The sequence below is a fragment of the Nelumbo lutea genome, chromosome 1 (genome assembly GCF_056320005.1).
Source record: "Nelumbo lutea isolate HS-2025 chromosome 1, American lotus-T2T, whole genome shotgun sequence".
Classification (NCBI taxonomy): domain Eukaryota; kingdom Viridiplantae; phylum Streptophyta; class Magnoliopsida; order Proteales; family Nelumbonaceae; genus Nelumbo; species Nelumbo lutea.
In genome coordinates this window covers 142,523,970-142,541,718 of record NC_142684.1, presented here as the reverse complement: position 1 = coordinate 142,541,718, position 17,749 = coordinate 142,523,970, and the positions used below count along the sequence as shown (strand labels likewise).

The 17,749-nt window shown below is 39.3% G+C and overlaps 1 protein-coding gene across 1 annotated transcript; it reads right to left on the bottom strand.

The window, feature by feature from the left end:
- Window positions 1-13,668: 13,668 nt before the first annotated feature.
- LOC148878031 (sesquiterpene synthase 2-like) lies at window positions 13,669-16,132 on the bottom strand. The gene is made up of 6 exons (XM_088948024.1): window positions 16,026-16,132; window positions 15,391-15,769; window positions 15,049-15,267; window positions 14,771-14,909; window positions 14,274-14,522; window positions 13,669-14,111 (listed from the first exon to the last, which is right to left on the bottom strand). The coding sequence occupies exons 1-6, from the start codon at window positions 16,096-16,098 to the stop codon at window positions 13,818-13,820; spliced, it is 1,353 nt and encodes a 450-aa protein (XP_088804150.1). The 5' UTR covers window positions 16,099-16,132; the 3' UTR covers window positions 13,669-13,817.
- Between the last annotated feature and the right edge of the window lie 1,617 nt (window positions 16,133-17,749).

Here is a 17,749-nt window from a genome sequence, read left to right as displayed (position 1 = left end):
CTATCAATATTTTTTTGATCTGAATGATTGAACTGTTGAATCGGAAAATGGTGGCCAGAATGGTTTCATCTCCGATTCAGCTTTTAAAACCTTGATTAAACATCTACATCTAAAACCGGGCTTAGGTTGAACGGTTGAACCTGCCCAATTTTCACTCCTAGTCCACATTTATGTCACATCAGTGTCAAGTAAAATACAAATAAAACATGTTTGGTTAGTGATGTAGGGTGATTTGGCCCAACCTCGTAGCACGGGGACACGTATATATGACCTGGCATAAGCGATAACTCAGCGCGATAGCCTGGCCACAACTCGGCGTAACAAGTTTGTTGAGGCCCGACCAAACGACTCGGCGGGTGTGACAACCCACCGAGAAGCAAGGCCTAGTTTGCCCCAAGCCTGAAGCGGAACTCCCTGAGCTCCCCCCGTGCAAGGGGACCCGAGCTCCCCGTGAGACCCGAGCTCCTTCTAAGGGGCTCCGAGCTCTCCCTTCCTAAGAAGGGAGCGCCCCAGCTTTTGGCTAAGTGTCCCGAGGGAGAAACACATCGGGGCAGCACCATCGAAACTCCTGTTCGTACTTGCTTAAGGCTCGTCTCTAGTGCGAGCACCTTGGCGTACCTCGGTACCTCGGTGTAGGGAAAACCTGCCCCAGGTGGGTCGGTGTACAACAACTCGACAGACTGCATGAGAGATCCGCCTGACAACCATACCTGCCAGATCCGGTGGTAGTGCCCGCATCCCTTGTCAGGCGGCGTTCTGCCTGTCATCTCTGAAAAGCATGGCACGCTTGATGAGTCTGTACTCTGCAGTAGCAGCCTGCGCCTACCACCCCAGCCCTGGCAGTAACGGCTAGGGCAGTGGCGGTTACGCTTAATGTGACCGAGCTCTAGTATAAGAAGACCCCGGCCCTCACGAAACAAAGGTATTGAAGCTAGCACTTTCAGCACTCTTAACTCTCTGTCTTCTTTGAGTTTCCTCAGAGTTCTAACTTAGCCATCGGAGTGTTCCCGTTGAGAGAGCTCCCCGGGAACCCTTTACCTTTCTCTTCCTCTCAGGTGCCGTCCGTCACAGCTAGGAGCCAAGTCTCAACCAACTAGGAGTGCCCAGATTGTGTTGCATCATTTGGCGTCGTCTGTGGGAATGCTTCAAAAGGCCTTTCTTTAACTTCTGTGCAACTCTCTTCAAAGAACTCATCAGTATTACCAACACCTATGGCTTCCTCCAGCAACGCCGGACACTAGAACACCTCTGAGGATCAACCCCAACTACCCACTGTCTGCATCGGGCAGTTCACCGTCCCCCTCTCTGTGGATGGGTTTCCAAGTCTGAATATGCCTCAGACGGTATCACTGTCCCCCTCCCCCCACTGGACAAGTATGATGGGTCCTTCGATCCCAATGACCACGTGGATGCCTTTTAGTCCCAGATGCATCTGGCTAGAGCGAGCGAGTCTTGCATGTATATGGCCTTCTCCACCACTTTCAATGGAGTAGCCCGCACTTGGTACCGAAACCTCACGCCAGGTTCAATAAGGAGCTGGGCGCAGTTCGTGCAAGTCTTCACCTCCCACTTCGTCACCAATAAAAGGTGTCCGAGGACCTAAGAAAGCCTCCTCAACATAGTCCAGAGGGAAGGAAAGTCCATCCAGATCTATATCAAGCGGTTTAATGATGCTTGCCTGCAGATACCCAACCTAGACCCTGTAGTTCAGCTCACTACGGCCAAGCGGGGCATCACCCACAAGGAGTTCCGATGGCACGTGGTTGTCAACCAACCTAAGACCGTACCGAGTTCCTCGAACTGGCAGATTGGTTCATAGGGATAGAGGAGGGTATTAACCAAAAGGGTGAGCAGGCCCTTGAAAAAAGAAAAAGGGAACCAGAGCCCCCGACTCCAAGTGACAACAAGAAGAAGAAGGACCAAGCTCGGGGGGCAAAGCCAACTCAGCCTTTCTGAGCTCTGGTAGCAGAAAGGGATTATTCGCCCCTCAACACAAAGTGGACCGAGATCCTCATGGCGATCAAGGATGCCCCATATGTGAAGTGGCCACCTCGGCTTAAGGCCGATGTTAGGAATAAAAACTTGTATTGTAGTTTTCATAAAGATCACGGTTATAGTACCAAAAATTGTAAAAACCTCCGCAACAAGATAGAAGAACTTATCCGTCATGGATATCTGAGAAATTTTGTACAACATAATAATAATAAAGCAGGTCGGCACGGGGAGTAGAGTAAAGAGGCTCCCGAGTCCGACAGGCAAGCAAAACAGCCGTAGAGGCAGCCTCCCGACGAGAGACCATTCTGGGGGACCATCCATGTAATTGTCAGAGGATCAATTGTTGCAGGCTGCACTTCGGCAGCAACTCGGTCATCAGCCGGCGAGGCCACCAGGGAAGAGCTTAACCCCTCAAAGCAGCCAAGGATGGAAGAACTGATCTTCTTCACTGAAGACGATGCGCAGGGGGTTCACTACCCCCATGATGACATGCTCGTCATAAAGATTAAGATCAATAACTTCAAGGTCAAGCGCGTCCTAGTCGACTCGAGTAGCTCGACAGATATACTCTTCAAGGCAGCCTTCGATCAACTTCAGCTCTAGGAAAGCGACCTGAAGCCCACAAACACTCCGCTTGTAGGAGTCACTATATCGGTGGAGGTCGGCACCTGGCCTAGTGTGGTAAAACTCAGCCATGAGTTCCTGGTGGTTACGATCCCCTCCCCGTACAACGTAATAGTAGGTCGGCCCATCATCCATGCCTTACGAGCAGTAGTCTCCACCTATCATCTGGCGATGAAGTTCCCTATAGACTTCAGAGTCGGAGTGACATGAGGTTATCAGCTCGAGTCCCACAAGTGCTACGTAGCCGCCCTCAAAGGAAAGGTCAAGGTAGCAGACGACCTCGAGCTAGAGCGACCCACGGAGCAGTTCGCGGAGCGAGCCGCTCCTACTGAAGAGACCATCCCCATCCCGGGTTTGGCAGAGGACCCAACTCGGGTACTTTAGATTGGCTCTTCTATTGAGAAACCCCTGCGGTCTCAATTGGTAAGTTTCTTACTCGAAAGTTTAGATGTTTTTGCATGGTTAGCGGTAGAAATGCTCGGCATAGACCCCAACATTATAACTCATAGGCTCAACATTGATTCTGCAGTTAGGCCCATTAGACAGAAGAAACGCAACCTAGCCCCAGAGCGATGGAGGGCAGTTGACGAGGAGGTCGGGAAGCTCCTTGCAGCCGATTTTATCAGGGAGGTTCATTACCCGAACTGGGTGGCCAACCCCGTTCTGGTGAAAAAGGCCAATGGTAAATGGCGCATGTGCGTCAACTACACCGACCTGAACCAAGCTTGTCCAAAGGACTACTTCCCAATTCCCAGGATCGACCGTCTAGTGGACGTGACCTCGGGGCACGAGTTGCTAAGCTTCTTGGATGCCTATTCAGGCTACAATCAAATCAGGATGGACTCAGCTGATGAAGAGAAACCTGCTTTCATAACCGAGTTCGGCCTTCGGGTTGAAAAATGCTAGGGACCACTTTTCAAAGACTTGTAAACAAACTGTTTAAGCCACTAATTGGCAAAAAAGTAGAGTGTTATGTAGACGACATGGTCGTCAAAACTCAATTTTCACATGATTTAATACAAGATTTACATTTAGTTTTTGAAATTTTGCGTAGATTTAATATGAAATTAAATCCAAACAAGTGTGTTTTCGGTGTCACCTTGGGTAAACTCCTAGGGTACATTGTTAACCGGCGAGGCATTGAGGCCAATCCGAACAAAATCAAAGCCATCCTAGAAATGAGACCATCCCAGAAATTAAAGGAGGTTCAGAAGTTGAACGGCCGGTTAGCCGCCTTGAGCCGCTTCATTTCCAATTTAGCAGATCATTGCCTGCCCTTCTTTAAAGCCATAAAGAACAAAGGTTTTGAATGGACCGAAGAGTGCCAGTTCACGTTCGACGAGCTCAAAAGGCACCTTGCCAGGATCCCAGTCTCAACCCGACCCGAAGAGGGTGATATTTTAGAGATATACCTCTCGACAAGTGACGAGGTGGTCAGTTCGGTACTAATAAGAGAAGTAGATCGGGTCCAATGAGCCATCTATTATGTTAGTAAAGTGTTACAGGGAACAGAGAGAAGGTACCTAGAGATAGAAAAGTTAGCCTATGCACTGGTCATAGCAGCCCAAAAGCTCCGCCTGTACTTCGAAGTTCACACCACTATTGTCCTTACCAACAAACCTCTAAGGCAAGTATTGCTCAAGCTCGAGGTCTCGAGAAGGCTGACAAAGTGGGCTATCAACCTCAGTGAATACGAACTCCAGTACAAGCCGCGAACTGCTATCAAGGCCCAAGCCTTAGCAGATTTCATCGCAGAATGCACCTTTAGCTCCGAAGTCCCCAGGCTGGTGGAACATGAGGCCCCCAATGCAGGTGAGCCTGGTGTTCTCGGGCTGGTTGAGCTCAAGCGCTGTGAAGTAGCAACCAGTGCGGCATCCCTCCTAGTTAGGCCAAGCGCGAACTGGGACGAGGAACCTTGGATCCTTCACGTAGATGGCTCGTCAAACCGGCAGGGCAGCAGAGCTGGGATTGTTCTGTATGGGCCAAGTGGTGTGAAATTGGAGTACGCACTATGCTTTGAGTTCGTGGCATCTAACAACGAAGCAGAGTATGAGGTGCTACTAGCCGGGTTGGATCTGGCAAAGGAAGTGAAAGCCAAACACATTGTCGTCTGCAGCGATTCACAACTCATGGTCAATTAGGTTATGGGTGAGTGCGAAGCTCGCGAGCCAACCATGGTAGCATAGTTAGCCAAAGTAAGAGGAGCTCTGCTCAACTTCCGGTCACACTTCATCCAACAAATCCCGAGGTCAGAGAACACTGAGGCCGATGCCCTATCCCGATTAGCCAGCACTGGTGATAACACCATGAGGACTGTGTATATAGAGAACTTTCCTCGGCTTAGCATTCTCAGGGGGGCAGATGAGATCGCTCCCGTCGTTCAAAAAGAGCTGAGCTGGATTGATCCGCTCACAAGCTTTCTACTACATGGAACCAATGCATATTGACATTGATAATAAGATGTAAAAGTACATCAATAAAAAAGAAGTAAATTTGCATTCAAGTGGGCTTTTGATTAAAAAACAAAAGGCATATGCTTTATTGGAATTTATGTTTGCATCCATTACAACTAAAATCTGTTTGGTAAGAAGGTAAATTTGTCAATGCCAAACTAACCCAATTTTACAATTTATATGAACCGTTTTACACTCTACATATTTGTTTTCATACTTATTTGCATTTTTTCTAAACACAGCAAAAGTAAAAATACAAATGGAAGAGTGCTTATAACAATAAAATACTGATTCTCCAATAGTGCTTGAAATTGAAAAAGTAAGGACAACAATGACAGAATTCCTCAAGACATATCATCATTTCATTTGAGCCTTATCTCAGGTATATAGGGTTTGCTAGACGAGTCCTATTTGGCCATTTCATTCTGTTTCGTGCCTTCCTTAAAAAAAACCTCTTCTTACAAGTGCCGCACATGGTCTTGCTATCCTCCTAGGATGAAGCAAATAAAAATCAACTTCAATGCCTCAAGGGACAGCGATGTCAAGATTTTCATTTTTTTTTCAAGTCTATATTATATAAAGTGGATAGTTGCCTTGGTTTCAATACATCAGAAATAGAAATAGTGGTAAAACATCAAAAAGAGAGAGAGAGTCTCAACTCTCAACGTGAGGAAACATCAGAAATAGTGGCAATATTGGCAGAACAAATGACTGATGAAGAAGAGTGATTTGGTTGAAGAATGAGTCTTCCCAAGGCAAATGCTGGTTTTGTAGGTTGAGGAAGAGGTACAGGTTCAATTGTTAACATAAGAATTACAGACGACATGGTGGGCCTATCAGCTGCATCTTCTTGAACACACAAAAGCCCAATGTGGATGCATCTCAACACCTCTGCCTTCCACCTTGTGTCCATTAACACTACTGCATCTGCAAATTCCAAGCATTTCCCCTCAACCCATAGTCGCCATGCTTGTCATTTTACATTTTTTTTTCATCCAATGATTTTAATTAGATTTTTGATGATGATCTACATGTACTCCACTTAAAAATTAAGCAGGTAAAGAGACTTACGAAAGTAAGAAGGGTGTTCCTTGGAATTAAGAAATTAAGAAATTAAATTGGAAAGTTATACATAACCCCTAAATTTGATTATGGTACTGCACTAGGTATTGGATTAGGTTGTCTTTGATATACCAATTAGTGAAACCCATCAAGAGTCACAACTTGGGTATTTTGGGGCAATATGAGTATTCACTTGAGTGGGGTGATCATAGTGATATGATCAAACCCTTTATTAGACAAAGTAAATGATACGGATTACTCTCTTTTATAGAAACCTAAACTGCATGCAATGTATTTCAATTGTGTTTGATATTTGGCTTTCAAAATATATTTATAATATATATTAATGTTTTACAAAAAATGTTTGCAAAAGATTTTAATTTTTAGGATCCATTTGAGTAGTGAGTGTGGCACTGCACCTTGCAGCTTGGGAAGAGGTCCTTCCCTGTCGATGGGGGTGTAAAAGGATCAAATTTGAATAAGATCAAGCAATATTCGAATTCAAATTTGATATTTGAATTTGAATCAATATTTGACGGATATTAAAAATTAATATACAAATTCAAATCCGATTAAGTATTTGAATATCCAATTTGATTCGAATTCGATTAATTAATTATTTTAGATAATTAATAAATATATAAAATAAATATTGTATTGATATAAAGTATATAAATAAATAAATTATTTATATAACTTAATTATTATATAAAAATTATAAAATATTTTATATATTATATATAAGAATTAAATAATCAGTCGATCGGATATTTATCGAATCAAATCATGTCATATCTAAATTCAAATCCAATTAACTATTCGGTAAGAATAGGATATCTGAATTCGACCAATTAGATATTTGAATTATCCAAATTCAATTTGATTATGTCGGGCAGTGTTTGATCATCAGGTATATTGATTACCTGATGGGCTTTATCTTAGTTAAGTAAATTATCCTTAGATCTTCATAGGATTGTTAAATTTAAGTATCCTTTAAGTGTAAATGTTGGGCCCATATTAAGCATGTGATGATGTGTTTAGGGGTTCACTACATTTAGAAATGAATTCGATCAAGCCTTTTCATAGAAGTTGGACCAAACCCATGTGGACTTATGTGAGGTCATTGTGGGGTGCCACGCCATACAAGTCAGGCCTAAGTTGGCCATGCAACACCATTGGGTTGTGAGTCTTATAGTTGATTGGGTTATGCTCATAATTAATATGATTAATTAAGCTATCACATGACAACTTGAGTTTTCATGTGCCATGGGGCAAATCTGGGCATGGAGCACCTAATCTTATAAGAAGATAAGGTATTGTTGTAATTAGAGTTCAGATCTGATGTAGATCTGGACTATCTCCTAACTAGATTAGGAGATAGCTCAATAAGAGATTATAAAAGAGAAGGGGGTGGACTAGTCCAAGATAGTTTCATATTTTTGTAGTTCCTAGTTCTCTCTGCACCCTTTTGTCTCATAGCTTTTTCTCTTATTTTTGTAAGAAATTTAGGGGATATTAGTCTCATCATCCTTAGTTTGATTCAAGTAGTTGGATCTCAATTTTGCTAAAAACTATATTGTTGAATCAACTTCACCTATACATTTTGCCATCTTTAGTGGAAGCTTGTTTTAGGACTGATTTGGGCATGAACTTGGGATCTATGTTTTTATGGTATTTGTATCAAGTACAAATCTCCCTCTTTATTCGGTTTCAAATTTGGTCTGGTTTAGTGCAAGACCGATCCTCCAGTCCTAAAAAATGCAGTTTTTCAAAACACAGGGAATTTAATTCCCAAAAGGATTAGGAAATTTTTTAAAATTTTCACAACCATCTAGCATGGTTCGGCTATCTGTATTATGGATTCTTACCCTTCAAACACCTCTTGCGCCTGCTGAAGTTGTTGGATTTGCACTTCCACCTTGTCATAAAGGTTGACCGAGCAGGAGACCATCTATACACAAAAAGGAAAATTTGCTAGTCACATTCCTCCAAGAAGACCTTGACAACATAGTGGACCCAGAGAAGTATGTGCATACTTCAGTGGCCTTAACCCGGACCGAGTCCATAGTGCGTTGCATCTTGGACTGACGACTGCTTGGAGAACCATGCCGAGTTTGAGTTGTCCAGCCATGGATAGGAAATTCCCCTCTCGAATGCTCCACTATTGCTGCCCAACAAGTGGTGAGGGGCTCTTCGTCCTGGGGGTCAAAAGATCAAGGCACCCCTTGGTGTAATCTGCCCGAGGTCCCCTTGGGCCAACGTTGCTTGCTCAACTAAAATGTTTTTGCCTGAGGGTCTCGGGCTGCCTCCACAGGGTTCTTTTGCGCCATCATCTTGTCACGGGCCACTGCAGCCTCGACCCATTGTTTGGTGGCCACCTTCTCCTATTGGCACTGAGGCATATTCTTGACAACTCCCTTAGATGCCACAGCCTCCAGCAACTTTGCCTTCTTATTTCCATCCATCTTTTCAAGAAAGAAACCAGAAATAGTTAGAAATTTTTCAAAATTCAATAGAAAGCATAAGTAGCAAAGCGACAGGAATGTCTGTACTGAGGGGGTAGGATTAAGGCTAGCCTTCACCAAGGCTTCCTCCCTCACCAAGAGTCTAGCATGAACCGTTCCACTCAACCGAAGCCCATTCATAATGGCCTTTTCCTCGTCATTGCTACACAACGCGATCCTGTTGGCTAGCATATTCGGGCATCCCCAATTGATCCTAAAGGGCCAACTTCATTTGCAACTCACAAAAAGGTACTTCTTCATCCAATTTTGCAAAGAGGATGGATTGTCCAACACTCTCCCCCTTCAGCCTTGGAAATACCATAACCCCTCACCATTGGGGTTTTTCCTCAGTGTTAATGGGCTTTGGAAGATGTTCACTATCATTGGAAGGTTTCGAAGATGGGTCGTCACCAAGATCACCACAATTGTTCTCACTAGGTTTGGCACAGGCTAGCTAATAGTCAACTTATAATGATTCAGCAACTCTAGGACGAGCGGGGTAAAGGGAAACGCAGCCTGAATTGTAAATAATGCTCATGGACGTAGATCTTGCACTCAGGCCAATGTTTTTTGTAATAAATTCAGAATATGATATAGCAAAGGTGAAAAATGTTTGATCATCTAGGTGCAACATTTGAAATGGTTACATCGTCAATGGATCCAATTTCAGCATTGGATGAAGATTGTTCTGAATTAATAATAAAATGTTCAACTGAAAATTCTGGTTGTTTAGGTTGTTGAAGAGAGATGGATTCACTACCCACCATGACAACAACATTTGACATCGTAGGTTTGTCTATTGTTGCTGCTTGAACACATAGTAACCGAATGTGGATGCATCTCAACCCTTGACTTGTTGCACATGACTCAATTATAGGAGTGCTCTGTGAGGAGATCTAGACTCACTGAGATATGGTCACTCTCCAAATACGGTGGCATGGGATCAAATCCGTGGACATGCATGATCTCTGTGGCAAGGCCAATGGACCTCATGTACACCCTTCTCAGTTTTTTGCCTTCTTCACTTAATTCCCCCTTGTAATATCTATATCTATACTACCTATAAAAGATCGAATGCCCCTTCTTTCTTGAATTTTTATTGGATGATTTCTGCCCCCCTTGTTCAAGCATATAACGGGCATAAAAAGGACATATATATATATATATATCCTTTATTCTCACTTCCAAAACTACCGACTTATAACCGTTTAGAACCTACCTGCCCATGAGTTATAAATAATTTTGTCCTAGAGATACTACCACATGCAAATGCACGTGCACATTTACTAGTAATACCAAAAAAAAAAAAAGAAAACAAAATCCTGTTTTTATACATGTATTATGGTATTATATAGAAATTAGCGAGGAGTCCACTAAATCAGGGGTGGAGAGGACATAATACACGTGATGCCCACTGGTCATGTCATGGAAAGCTTGTAGTTTCACATCTTTGATTCAAATTTGAAATTTGAATTTTTTAAATTAAAAAAATACAAGCAATTCACACACATGACCTATGGGCTAACCTAGGGTTACCTAAACTAGTGGTTCAACAAATGTGAATCCTTTTAGGTTACATGGAATTACACCACTTCCTTTGGTTTGCCAGGTAAGAGGTGGAGATGTGGGATGCTTACCTTGCTCTTGCAAGGATCTAATTAAGTAACCACAAAACTCGCTTAGGCTTAACCATTTAACATATTTTCTTAGACACCAACCGCCGGTTATGGAAAGTAATCACAAGCTTCCCTAAAATTCAACACACCCTTGAACCAAATGTCGTGCTTCCTAAAGGATCTTGCTATCCATATTTTAAATTAGGGTTTAGGGTGAACCGCACATGAAGGATGGTGATTTTTTGGGCCAAGGATGGGTGATGAAATCCCCACCTTATTTTATTTAAGTTGGATTGCCTTTAAGTGGATTAACGAAAAGAAAACAAAATAAACAAAGCAAATGCAGCTATTACAATGCATGAACAATTATTTCTAATATGCAATTCTACAGTATAACATAAAATAATGAAACAAACTAATTAAGCAAATGGAATAATTAAAATAATAAAATGAAAACCTATCACATTCACACTAACAAAATGATTTCAACAATTAAATAAACCTATATGATGCATGCTCTAGAATATCACACCCTAAATGCTGAAATTCAAATGCAAAACTTTTAAAATATTAATTAGCTTTTTATTTTCTTTTTATTTTTTACTTTTTTATTATTTTTTACTTTATTTTTAACTTTTTTAAAATTCATGATTTGAAATTTAAATTCAAATTCAAATTCAGATTTGAATCAAAGTTTAAATTTAAATTCAAATTTGTAATTTAAACTGAAATTCAATTAAATAACTAAAAAAGAAAATTAGATAAAGCAACAAATAATTATTGCAAACAACAAATAAAAAAATAATTGTGCTAAAAAGAATTAACAACTACCAAAAAAAATTATAACAAGCGAGAAAAAAATATCTACTAAAAAAAATGATTACGAGGTAATAAATAAAATAAAATAAAATAAACAAAAATTTTTTATCTAAAAATTAAAGAAACCTACTAAAACAGAAATTCAAACAAGAAATAAAAATAAAGAAGAAAATAGATCTAGAAACAAAACGAAAGAAAAATAATACTAAAAAAATAAATCGGATCTAGAAAAAAATTAATTAAAAATTCAAAAATCACTATTCTACCAAGAAAAAGAGTTCAAAAATAAAAGTAAAAAAAATAAAAAATAAAATGGGACAACTACACCTGAAATGCAATCCAATTAATCTTCTCTTCTCTCCTATGGTCCCCCAATGCTCTGGTACTCCACCTTTCGCTATTACGTCCTGCAAAATCAAAGAGAAACAATAATTAAAATGAAATTACAAATCAAGTAATTAAACAAAAATAGAAGAAATAATGAAATAGATCCGGATAAAGCAAATAAATTTTCTCCATTGCTCCCCAGCAACGGAGCCAAAAACTTGGTGTGTCTAGAGGCGTGTCGTTAACCACTTTGGAACACCAATTTTAATATTAATAAATTTTTTTCGATTCTCAAACAATTATGAATGTAGTAAATGGTGAGAACGGGTCGTATCTACAAGGAAGCAAGGGAAAAATTGTTATCTACTTAAATCTGGGAAAGAAACACACTTGAGAGTTGTAGAAAGATAGGATTTAATCAATCAAACTGAAATTCATTAAAATAAAATTTGAACTGTGTTGGAAGTGAAAAGTGTAGAAAAATAAATAAATAAATAAAAGGAATGAAATAAAATGTTTGTAATCCGATCAGAGATAGTAGTCTCTGGATCTCTCGTTTGACACTCAAAATTCTCGAGTTAGGCCTTTTGTCTTACATGGCCGAATTCCAGATCTGTAGAAAAGAAAACAAGAATCAAACTGAATGAAAGTAAATTGCAAAAAGGAAAAAATGGAACTGGAAATGAAAGAATAGAAATTAAATCTAAAACTAATGGTTGAGATCCAATCTAGAGGCGATAGTAGTGGCTTAGGTGAACTACAAGCAGGAACCCTTCCTCTTGCATGGGCATCCTCCTCTTCCTCTACCCTTTAACTTCTCAAGATTAGCCTTCCATCTTACCAGGGGGAAGAATCCAACTCCTTCTTAGGAGCCCTTGGGTAATTTTTATAAAGAATGATGGATACAATTGGAATTAGAGAGAAAGAGGGGGGGTAACAGTTGGGTTTTAGCAAAGATATGGGCAGCCTAGGGTTTCTAATGAAGGGTTAGGATGGTTTTGGGTTGATCCTAAGGTTGAGAAGAGAAGGAGAGGGTGCCCAATATTATGTAGGGCCAAGATTTGGGCACCTAGAAATGGAGGGTGGAGATTAAGGCGCCTAGGGTTGAAAGGTGGAGATTAAAAGGAGTGTGTGGCACCTTAGAGTGGATGGCTGAGAAAGAAAATGAAATGGAGGGCTAAGATCTAATGAGTAGGGGTTAAATGGTGAGTATTAGATGTTAGGTGGCGCCCTAGCGTTAAAAAGCTAAAAAGAGAGTGCCCTAAAAGGAATGATGGACATTAGAAGGGATGGAAAGTAGAGATTGAGTAGATAGGGGTGGTTAGGGTTTGTTAAGAATGAAAAGAATGAGATAGAAGGCGCCTTGGGGTTTGCTAATGAGGGGGGAGAATGCTAATACAATTGGTGGGGTGCTATTTTGGGTTTAGCAGATAGGAGGCGCCCTCCTGCTCTCAATTTTTCACAAAAACACCCCTCTCTCAACTGGACTTCACACCAGATTCACAAAAACTGCATTTAAGCAATGTGACTTCCTTAATTGAGAAAATGACACATTTTGATTATTTTAAGGCCGAAAATACTCCTGAAATGATGCCCTTAAATAATTAAAATACGGAGTTATGAAATCCTCAGCTTTAGATTTTGCCACATCTCAATGTTTTAGGTGTCGGGTCGTCATTTAGGAAATGTTGGTTATATCCAATTAGATGACATTTCATGGGCCCAATCACATCGACATGTGTTATTCAATAATGGCATCTCAGATCTTCTTTTCTACTTGTTTTTCTAGTTCTTCTCTCCACAAATATTTTTCTCTCTCCTTTTTCTCTCTCTCTCTAAAGGCTCTCTTCCAAAAAAAAAAGTTCCTTGTTTGAATGAAGATGTTCTTCGGATCTCTTAATTACGATGGGTGGGAGATCCCTGAATTAAAACTGTTGACACCTTGAATGATTTGTAGTATTATTACTGCCTTAGGTCAATAGAGCTTTATTGGTGAGAGAGGTAATTGGATCTGGCCATGCGCACATGTTAACAGGTTCTCAACCATCGTTAGATGGAAGAAAACTGCCTGAATTATCAACCAATAACCAATCAAGTGGACTCGTCAAACGTGGTGGTCAATCAGGAGTTATTTATCAAAACCATGGATGGGTTTTGATTGGTCAAAGCTCTCTTTATACCATATCTTTCTCATATCATAAATTTTCTCCTGAAATTATGCTCTAATTACTGTAATGACTTGCATGCATGCATATGCCAAAATTCTCATTGTTGTAATACAAATGGCAAAATTCTAATTAAAATAAACTTCACTGAAACATGTCCGAATTTAATTTTCAAGTAATTAAAACATTAAATACAACACTTGAAGCATGACCTCGATCATAGCAAATGTGATTCTGATAGGCCGGGTTTGATCAGATTGGGATGGGATCAATGAGCACAAGTTTGATGTGAGTTTTCAACCCTGTAATGACGTTGGTGAAGGCATCTCCATGCTTGTAGACGACTTCTATAATGCGTGCAAGGTTGACAACTGGCATTAGCAGAGGCATTGGTGCGGCAGTCGGTGTGATACATTCCTCGTTCAAAACCTTCCATGCGTTTGTGACAATCTTACGTAACTCGTTCTTTGCCTCTTCCCTTGACACACCATACTGCTTCGTATAACATTCAATAGCAGAGCAGACATGTCCTCTCTCTTGCTCAAACTTCAAAATTTCAAATTTATAGATAGAATCAAACCAATACAAGGTTAATTAGCTTAATTTAAGAGCTCTATTTATTATTAAATTAATGCTAACTAGCTAGAGCTAGCTATATATATATATATATATATATATATAGCTAGATTATATTAGATGGATGCATACCTCGTTAGTCATGATGTCATCCGAGAATCGACCGATGATACATGAACTCTTAACAGCATCAGGTGTCTTTGATAGCCAATCAAACACCTCTTTTGTTGCCATTTCTCCCATGCATGCGAAGATGGTATTTGTCATCATAATGTATGTACTGGTAATTAGGCCAAGCTTGCTAAACTCTTCAAATGTAGGAATGTGCCCTTCTTTCAACCATGTGGCTTCAATTTGGTAGGCTTCAATCAAATCCTTCATCTGGGGTTGGTGGCCGGGGCAGAATGAAGTTAAAATTAGAGTTATTAATTAAAAAGAGTGCGTAGGTGCGGTTAACTTGCGAGTTTAATTATGATTTCTTATAAACTATATATAAAGAGCATTGCCATCTAATTAATTACATTGATCATCCTTCGAATTTAACAAGATATATATAGAGAATTAATGGAACAAATAAATAAATTAATCACAGCCGGCCATTAATTGCTGCTTAATTATGTGTAACTTACCGATTCTTTTGCATAAGAAACACAAAAACATCTTCCTTCCTTTCTCATCTCTTCTTCAATTTCATTGTAAATATCTAAGAGTGTAAGGTATACCACTTTCATGTATTCTGGTAGCTTATCAGTTTCATTGGCATCCCACCTAAATATATAAACATGATGAAACTATATAAAGTGAGAAGGGCAATGAAAACATCTAACTAACTAATAAGTAAATCAACTTGTCAAAATTTTGATATAGATCCATGTTAACTTAATTGTGGTCTCATCTCAATTCAAACCTTCGGATTGCATCCGTAAGGAGCTGGAGTTCATCAAAGGTACCATATGCATCGTAAGTATCGTCTAAAATTGTATTGATGGCAATTACTTTGGTGAAAATCTTTCGTCCAAGAGAGTATTGGGGTTCAGGATAAACTCCAACTGTCCAAAAATAGCACTCTACCAGTCTGTCTCTTGCATAAGGTGTCTTTGATGTAAAATCTATATTCTTCCACCACCTGTACGTAAGTGTTAGAGATTATATTAGAGCAGATACAAACATATATATATATATATATATATATATATAGTTATGAAGGTTATCACCAAGTTCAATTCTCAGAGAAAACTGGGAAGCTTACCTTGATACTTGGCTTAGCTCGTTGAGATATAACAACTGTGTTCTGTTGAAATCTAACTTTGCAAGCTTGAGCAGAACTTGATTTCGTGATTTGTCTTCTTCGTAGAAAGAGATGAAATGTCGTGCCTCTATCTTAGGTATTCCCCTGTGGAGAGGCTGCTCTAGGGCATGCTTCACTTGTTTTATAAGAGTAGGGGATGTTGTATCCGTAGCCACAGACGACTTGAGATGAGCAGTGGTAAAAGCAAGGGCTTCATCTAGAACTTCTTCTCCACATTTCCCAAGGTATGCAGCTTCATACAAACTCAGCATACCTTGTATATCTCTAGCCAAGCTCTCTCTAAACTTTCCATCTTCATTTTTGAATTTCTTGAACACATCTGCTTGACCAACAGAAATAGGAAATGAGACCAAAAAACATAAGTCATAGATTATGCAGGGATCGATCGAATTGGGTGATGATGGGTCATAATCCCGAACCTGACCCAATTTGACCCAATTTCTTGAACACATCTGCATATGCGATTTTTGAATATCTAAAGACTTAATTTGAAGAACCAGCATGTATATAATATACCAGATTATGTGCATAACTAACAGAAACCTGCAGAGAGAAATATTAATATTGGGACTTACCACATGGTATGTTATAACCATGTTGCCTGAGTAATCGAAACAGAAGAGCAACAGCATTGAGATTATCATCCATATCATTAAAGTAGACAATGTGGGCATCGAATATCTGTTCTGGGGGATTTCATGAATTCATATCTATTCCCCATACAGCATGCTCCACAATCCCACATGTACATGACTTGTCATTGGGAGATGTTGTCGGTTTGAATGTGCTGTAGGGCGCGTGTAAGGCACATAGCTTCACAGGAATATCTCCAATGAACAATAATTTATAAGTACTTTCTCAATGCATGGTAGGATGTACACGTTAGGTGTCGGCGTGTGAGGCACCGACACTGATCTGATCTAATCATTGTGACTAATGACTACAATGTGACATCTGATCTGATCTGAAGTTATCTAATTAATATCTTATTATATCGGTAATTTTCTTTCTTTCCTTTGTCTATATCATTCACCACTAACGACTACGATGTGACTGATCTGATTTGAAATTATCTTAATTATATATATATATATTACATGTTAATTAATTAACTAAATTCAAAGGACAGTGTGACCTCGCTCCATGTCATGTCTTTGAATTTGATGTTATATGCACCTTAATTAGGTATCTAATACTCACAAAAATTTAAAGATTAAAAGGTGATTTAATTTAATTTAGTCCTCTATTGAGTTTCACAATAACACGACATGCCATTTTGCTAGCTTACTGTAAAAAAGCCTAGTATAATCCAAAAGGGAGGAAACTTCACCTATGGCATGTCACCCAACTTCCCGCTTGTGACTGAGAAGATTAGATAGATTGGATAGCAAGATAGATAGTGTATCGTTTGCCCATCGATTTATTATTTATGGATAGATTAGATAGATAGATAGATAGATCTGTAGGGTAGAAGTATTACTTTTAACAAGGAAAATTCCTTTTAAAAAATTACTGTAGTCTTTGTCGTCTTATAATTGCTTAACTATAACTCAAGTGTATGTGTGATTTTAACCAATTTTGCTTTTTTTGATATTTATGACATGCTTCAACTTTCAAGTCCATGGTTTGTTGTGTTTCCCTTTTTTGTATGTATCTTCAATTCCCTTTCTCAACATTTGTTAGAAGTATTCTTCTCGGGTTCATCCTTAATACATGGTGGAATGAACTTAGGTTATGGGTGACCAAGTTTGTTACAATCACTTTCTTTGCATTTCTGGATGTTCTTATGAAGCATATGGGTAAGAAAGAAACAAATTTCTTTCTAACAAGTAAAGTCGTTGGAAAGTAACAAGTTGAAAGATACAATAAGGCGATATTCAACTTTGAACATGCTTCATTAATTGTTTCTTATATTATTGATCACCCTATTCACCCTAAACATGGTGGTCTTAGACTCCTTATCTTATAAAATCAACACAGTTCGGCCTAAGGGAAATGGTGCAAAGTTAGGTTAAACAACAAAATCAACATAGCTTAGCCTTAAGTATAAGTACCATGACACTATTTCCAAAAACAGTTTGGGTGCTCTAAGAAAATTTATAAATAGTAAGCCTACAGTTTAACAATTAGCTAAACAGCAAGGTTAGTTTAAGAAAATTTCCTAAAACAAATTACTATTTTTTTTAATTTTAATAATAATAATAATAATAATTGTTAAAATTAACAATAATTATATTATACATAATTTATAATAAAAATTTCTAACATTATTAAAAATTTTAAACACCAATAAACTTAG

Coding starts and splice junctions, on each gene's coding strand:
- LOC148878031 (XM_088948024.1), bottom strand. CDS start 16,098: ATGGATGATAATCTCAATGCTGTTGCTCTTCTGTTTCGATTACTCAGG. Junction 15,770..16,025: donor TGGTTATAACATACCATGTG/GTAAGTCCCAAT, acceptor TTGGTCAAGCAG/ATGTGTTCAAGAAATTCAAA. Junction 14,910..15,048: donor CTTACGGATGCAATCCGAAG/GTTTGAATTGAG, acceptor TTATATATTTAG/GTGGGATGCCAATGAAACTG.